Raw genomic sequence first — 7,459 nt, 5'->3', positions numbered from 1 at the left:
CATTAAAATGGGCAAAGGATTGAGAATAAAGTGTCACCCAACATTGTAAACTTATATAAGGAAAGACCATACTCCAGCTCGGGAAATCCTTGAGGCACTTTGCATCTTTGTGATCACTGTGTATTTCTTATATCAGCAAATGTGATTAATCAGTTATAATGAAGTTCTCCTTGTCTTGAAATATTGTTTTTAAATGGTGTTCAAAGGAAATTATTGTGCTACTTTACTTGATACATGGACCATCATGCACCCTTGCAGTTGCAGCGGTGTGAAATAGATTGTGCCAAAGGTTTATCTTAGAATCAAAAATATGAAATGATGGCACCCTAGAAACAATAGGAATACAGCAAACTGTAAAATCAATTTCAATTCTCTTTAAATTTCATTATCATTTTCCATTGCACTAAAACCTTTTTGAAAACCTATACAATTTATTCACTCCTGAAATTTCATCTTTCTTAAAATAGCATAAATACATCAACAATAAATTCACAAAGAACAGATCAGTTGTTTTGAGGTCGAAGGGATGTCTGAAGTGAATGCAATCCAGTGCAATGAATCCCTTTAGCCTGAGAGATCCATTCAGCGGGGGAGTTCTTTACTGCCTCCAAGGAGTGAGGATCTTCCAGAGAGCTTCCCTCAGTTTGGGATTTCCCAGAATCAAGACGATGGGTTGTGCAGTTAAAGAAGTGGCAAAAATAACAAAGCAGATAGAAAGCGTTAAGACGTTTTTTGTACACAGTATGAGAATCTGTACAATTAAAAATGAAACGTTGGTCAAAAGGAGGAACCCCATCATTGTGGCTGTCCTGTAATGAGACTGCAACTGGGGCTGGCTAAAGCCTGATGCATTATTTTTCATCCTCTGGGTGTGTCTGCAGAGGGAAGTGAGGATGAGTGTCATGGAAGCAATGTCAAGGACAAGAGGTAAGCAGACACCAAGAGGAGCACCTACATAAAGGTAGGAAGATGACACATTCAGGGCATTATTGTTGATAGTCACCTTAGATGTTAGATTAGCTGTTGAGTTCTCTAGGGATTCTACATATGATGAGATACCGAAGGCGATGGACACCATGACAGACCCCAGGAGCATCCAGGGCACCATCTTCGAGATCCTCATCTTCAGCCTGATGAAGAGGTGGTGGCTGAAGTCCACAATCTTCACACAGTAGAAGATGCAGAGGCAGGCGGAGAACCAGAAAGTAGTGCTGCTAGAGATTGTTCCAAATACAAGCAGGACTCGAAGATCGACATAGATACGAGTACCGTTCATTAGATTGTAAACAATAAAATTACTCTGATATAATGTGGAGCCGATTCCGAGAGACACTAAGATGAGATCGGAGGTATTCAACCTTCTTCCTTGAGCCCTGGCCAGGAGATAGAACACCACAATGAATGCATTGGCGAGAATTCCAATTAATACCAATGCAATGTTCACAAATTCTGTCATAAATGAATCCTCCATTTTCTGTCCTTTTGTTATCCGTTCGCTGATGGAATTCACAAACAGCAATACAGGTCGCACCTGAGACTTCTCTAGGTTTATTGCGCAGGGATCTTTTAAAAAAGGGTCCTGAACAAACAGCTGCACCTGGTTCAAATTACCACTCATGTCTTTCTTGTCATAAGCATGCATTCAGTTTTGCATTGATGCAAATCTGACAGAGTTTTCCATCCTCCTTCCTCAAACATGTTTAAGATCAGAGAAGCCATTTGACTTCCTCCACGAGTTTAAATCTACAATTTGAAGCTGAATGTTAGATTTGCTTTCTCTGTGACCAAAAACAAATTGAATATAGTTCTTTTAAAACAGAAGTAATCGCCACATTTATTCTATCATTCTCCTTTAAATGGGTATCTGACGAAAGTGCATTTAGTGATTCACTCTAATATTTATACATTGTTAATGATTTTAAATTATTTTATTAAAATAGAAAAAATAAAAATATCTAATATATTATAGTTAATATTGATCTTTTCTCGATGAAAGCAACGTATAATTAAGAAACTTCTAGACTGGATGTATGCCGTTACAGCGCATACTTTTACAACGCATACCTTTACAATGCTTTTTTTACACCGCAACATCCATTACAACGCATTCCATTACAACGCATGCCATTACAAGGAATTCTTTGAAACTACCTTTACAACGTATTCCACTACAAAGCATACAACATTTACAACGCATACCATTACAACGCATACCATTACATTGCATGTATGGTAAGTATTGGATAGTGTAGGGGTAAAAATTACTATTCTAACTCCAGGGGGTGCAACAGTAGGGTAGGTGTTGGATAGTGTAGGGGTAAAAATGACTATTCTAACTCCAGGGGGTGCAACAGTAGGGTAAGTGTTGGATAGTGTAGGTATGCATTGTAATGGTATGCGTTGTAATGACTGCGTTGTAATGACATGGGTTGTAGTGGTATGCATTGTTGTTACATTCGTTGTAATGGCTGCATTGTAATGGCATGCGTTGTAATGGATGTTGCGTTGTAAAAGTTTTGTTGTAAAGGTAGTGCGTTGTAAAATTTGCGTTGTAAGTGTTGTTTCCCTTCTATGCTAGCACCAATGCTATATTTAACCAGTGATTTTCGTATGGCACTAATGTGGTGAATTCATTTATTTGAACTGTTTTATTCATCTTTTCTTTAAATGGTTAAATATGTTGGCCCACTGGTGTGAGTACAGGTACACATCTTGTTGAACCTTAATATTTGATAGATTTAAAACATTTTATTTTAAATTGTCTTTATTGTTGAAACACGAGGGCACATCAATCATACAGTTACATCATGACCAGTGCTTTAAGTGGGATGAAAAAACTAGGGGGCTCTCAAAGGGGTGTGACCAAAGTAATTATGGGCGTGGCTTAACATCACCGGCTAAAAATCTGTGCTTAGCAGAGTGTGCCGTCTGACTTGTATTTTGCTATTTATGTCATTGTATCCAGATATATGATACAGGTAACATCATACCTACAGCATGTTAGGACTCTTGGCTTTGTCAATGGTTGTTTGTTGCTTAAGATAAATAAGCAGCAAGTATGGCTTGTATAGAATATTTTAAAACGCTTCCACTTAAAGACCTGGTGACACCACAACAATGTTGCTGCTCCTGAATTTCTAAAAGAGAAGGGAAATCCAGAGAGAAAATGTCTCTATTTAAAGGATTTCCCTTGCCCTACAATGCTGACCTGGCATGAAGTAATACCATAACTTCTTCACTAGTGAGAAGTGAGCATTGTGAGCAGACGCACATCGATGTGCCTGCGGTCACTGCAGTCCGTAAAAAAATGGACCACCTTTGACAGGCAACAAAACAGAGCCCGATAGAGACCCGTTTCGAGGCCTCCTTTAAAAAACTGCCGGTGCTCAGACCCGATGAGACCCGGCCCACTTAAAGCCCTAATCATGGCCATAGTAGGTATTCACAAATCCCTAAAGAAGGAGAGCATAGAACATCAATGAGCAATGACACTATTTTCATTTTACAAAAACGGGTGACCCACAGCCATGCATTAAGCCTGTCCCAGACGGCGTCACCGGGCAGCCATCTCATACCATGATAACAGCTGTGGATCAGTCAACCTAGTGGGCATTGTATCCACCAGGAGGTGAACCCATTTCCTTGTGCATAGCCTATCATGCAGCAACTTGGCCACGCATCTAACTCCACAATGAGGTACAATGTCAACTTTCACTTCCCCTTCCGCCGCCCCGTGCTCCTTGCCCTCAAGGTATGTTTGATACAAGCCCCAGTGGTTTTTAGGGTGACTCTGAGGAGGGAGTAGCTGACTGTATACGTCTGACTGAGTGTTGCAGTAGACCATGTCTGTATGCCATTCAACCAGGGTGGGAACTGGGCCCCTTGCCCAGCGCATCGCCTTCCTGTAATAGCCTAATAGGGTAAACAACCTTTACAACGCAGTCAAAACACCGCAGTGCCATCACAACTCAGATTTTAAAACGCAAGTCGTTACCACGACTTGCACTTGAGGGCGTTCTGGACTAAGGAATAGTAGATTTACTATTCCAACACCTTCCCTACTGTACGTAGGCTGGAGTTGGAATAGTAAATTATACTATTCCTAAGTCAAGCACCCTACATCGCAAGTCTAAATTTCAATTCTAAATCGACGTCTGCTGCATCACTCATACGATGTGAGGGATGATGCATAGATACAGATAGGACACATGCCTGTCTCTTGGCCAGAATGCTCTGAGAAGAAGCATCTAATTGGAACAGTTAATCCTTAGTAGCAAATTTAAAGATTTTCCAAAACTAAGTCAGGCTTTGATTTTAACACTATGAACTATTCGCAGTTCAAACAGCTTTTGCAGTGTTTGCAGAGGATACTTGGCCCATCCCAGATAGACCCACCAACTTCTCCCATCCTGCAATTCCTCCCTTCCTGGGGCCACTTTAAATGGGCTGTGGCTGCTTTGCAGGGTGCAATAATCACTGAATTATCACTGAAACAACTTGAGCTAATCCTAAGATATCACTGGCAGAGGGTTCTGGGATCGGAATTGACTTCTGAAGATTGGGCAACATTCCTGACTGAGTATGACCTTTATGGTAGCAAAACTAATGTTTCTGTATTTATAATGTTGGACATGTTTGATACTGGACATGTGGTTTGGTTTCACCTTTGCACTGTGTTATGTTAGCATGAGCGTGTTAGAAGTTTAAACGCCGTTTTCCTTTTCTGCAGCCTCTGCACACCACACATTTTGTTATTAAAGCTTTTTGCCTAGTTGGATATTTTACTTCACACGAGAATAACATGTTTGCTAATAATATCAGCCTTGCTTGGTAAGCTATTTCTGTACAGTGAGTGCCGAGGCCTTCAAGGTTATTTCAACACAGCGCTTGTTGTTTGGATTGATCAGCGCACTGAGTAGACATAATATATATGCAGCTTTGGCCAACTTTGGGTTTAGGCGCGATTAATAATGCACTACACAGAGCATGAGTTACACACTTGATGAATATCCGCATGCAGAGAGTTGGTGCAGGAGATGATGTGATCCATTTCTGCTGAATCCAAAGGTATGGGCCCACCGTTCTAAAACCCAAAGAGACCTTCTGTAGATATAATATAATATACTAGCTAGGGAGGGTAAACTGAGGTTCTATTTAGACCTTTTCCCTTTAGCATTTTAACATGCTTTAGCCTTTGTATTTTATGGAATAGTAACCATGCTGATAACCTTGTTCCTTATAATATGTTTGCTTGTATTAGCTAAGATACTGCGTTTGAGAACACTGCATTAGAAATAAACATTTCAAACTTACACGTGTCCTTATTTACTGCTCGTTCAGGATTGATATGATAGTATAACGAAAGAGTGTTCATGTGTTCCACGTTACCTGAGGTGTTCTAAGTCCATGTTCTGCGTTGTCTAAATCATTGGGGGTTGGTAAGAACCAATGAGACACTCATTGCTAGTCTGGTAGGGGATTTTGGATACTAAGGTGAGTTTTGGCACACCCTAATTCACCGCTGTTCTAAGTCTCTATGCACAGTTCTGTGTGAGAGCAGGATCCCTGCGACATGGCGCCCAACCATTGGTGGTCTTATTACGTGACACTAGAGTAGTACTTATATCGGTCCTTAACACCCTTCACTATTGTTTCCGGAAAACAGTGGTGTCAGACAAACCTACCTATAACTACATAGGTCTTTTCAAGCTTGATTCTTTCAAAACGGTTTCCTTGAATTACTACCCAGATGTGCTACGTACTTTTAATTGTACCTTTTTCTTTCTGTGTCACTATGGCCGCGGTGGAGATTCCGCAACATAGTCGCATTGCGGTGCTCAATCACTTGCAGAATTATAATGTCACCCTGGATAGCATGGCTGTGATCATGGCGGTGAGCGCGGAAGTGGCTTACCCATACAACATTTTTTATTCGTGGGTGACCTTCCCGGCTGTGAACGTAAATACCAATGTGTTCGACACATACACTCCCACTGCTGTGCCTCTGGAATATGCTCCCTATAGGACACAGGAGGTTCTGATTAATGCTTGGCAGCACCGAATTTGGTTTAATGGCGTCCTACCCCACACTTTGACAACAGCGATGTTAGGTCCTTTGTCCATTCCAGACGCGACTTGGCCTGTTTTTGCTGGATTTACACCTCATCCTCAGCACGGGACATGTACCGTTGCTGAATTAATACGACTGCATGTAGTTGCAATTTGCGTAATTAGGTCGTTAGTGCAATACATTAACCGCAATCTCCCGGGCGGGGCCCCAGGTGGTGCGGCGCTTCCTGCCGGACAGGGTGGAATGAAACTTAGTCCTGTAATGGTCAACGCTGTGATGGGAAAGCACCCCCAGAATAAGGATGATTTTCCTTTCTGGCTTGCCGAGAAGTTTGGCCAGCTGGAAGCGGTATTCCTTAACACGACCCCTGGTGAAAAACACAGTATTCTGACAATTAGCATTCCAAAAGACTTCATCCCTGAAGCAGGTGACTGTGAGTCATGGGGTAAGATCTTTGTGGCAGTGTATACGAGGTGCTTCGGCACACTGTCAATGACTGTCCTTCCGAAGGTCGTTAAGCGTGTCCAAGATGAGCACGGACCTAAAGCAGCGGTTGAATTGGGTATATGCCTATGCAGCAGTTTTGACGTAGTTTCCGATCTCGTTCTTGCGAATGTCAAGGGAGATGCTGTGAGCTTTCAGGTGTCTAATGCTTTGCAGGCTGTACCCGATGCCGACAAACCCCGTCAGTTACTGAGAATTTTTGTGGCGGCTTATAAGAGCGTGGGCCGCAATAGTTTGGGGGTCAAGCCATTTTCCGCTAAGGAGAAAAAACAACCCCAAGGGCCAAAGTCAGAGACTGACAAACAGCCCAAGGCCAAAAAGCAAAAAGCAAAATTGGCCGAAAAAACAGAAACAGGATAAACAACAACAGCAGAAACAGAAGTCTTGTCCTGCATCTCCAGTGCCTGCGCCCACAGAACGTATTTACGACTTGCGCGATCGCGCGACGATAAAATCACCTGATCATTTTCAGGTTTCTGAACAACGCTCTCCTCGTTCTTTTCAGAACTCATCGGCCTCATCGACCGGTGGTGGAGGAGGCGGCAGAGGTCGGGGTGGCCAGCAGGGACGCGACCAGCCCCACCCGAAAGGCAAGCAGGACGATTCAACACTGAAGAGACCCCAGTTTCAGAAAAAGAAAGCTGCCGCTTTAACAGCGAGATATGCCACAGATAGTGAGAACGCAGCTTCGGAATCAGACATGCGCTCTGACCTTGCTGGACAGCGCTGCAGAGATTACCATAGTGCGAGAGGCCCTGTGTCCGCTACTGAAGGTGACAGCAACTGACAGATATGTTGTTGTGGAGACAGCTGATACTAGAGTAGCTCCCCCTGATAGACTTTATAACATTGTTCTTTTAATTGAAGGTGACATACAGCGTACCA

The 7,459-nt window shown here is 42.5% G+C and overlaps 1 protein-coding gene across 1 annotated transcript; it reads right to left on the bottom strand.

Moving 5' to 3' along the window:
* Window positions 1-598: 598 nt before the first annotated feature.
* LOC147660918 (taste receptor type 2 member 4-like) lies at window positions 599-1,642 on the bottom strand. The gene has a single exon (XM_086951431.1). The coding sequence runs from the start codon at window positions 1,640-1,642 to the stop codon at window positions 599-601; it is 1,044 nt and encodes a 347-aa protein (XP_086807557.1).
* Window positions 1,643-7,459: the final 5,817 nt, after the last annotated feature.

This window comes from Lissotriton vulgaris, unplaced genomic scaffold, assembly GCF_964263255.1.
Source record: "Lissotriton vulgaris unplaced genomic scaffold, aLisVul1.2 SCAFFOLD_1588, whole genome shotgun sequence".
NCBI lineage: Eukaryota > Metazoa > Chordata > Amphibia > Caudata > Salamandridae > Lissotriton > Lissotriton vulgaris.
This window is presented reverse-complemented; position numbering and strand designations above follow the sequence as displayed.

Excerpts from the sequence above, each read along its gene's own strand:
- LOC147660918 (XM_086951431.1), bottom strand. The coding sequence starts at position 1,642 with ATGCATGCTTATGACAAGAAAGACATGAGTGGTAATTTGAACCAGGTG.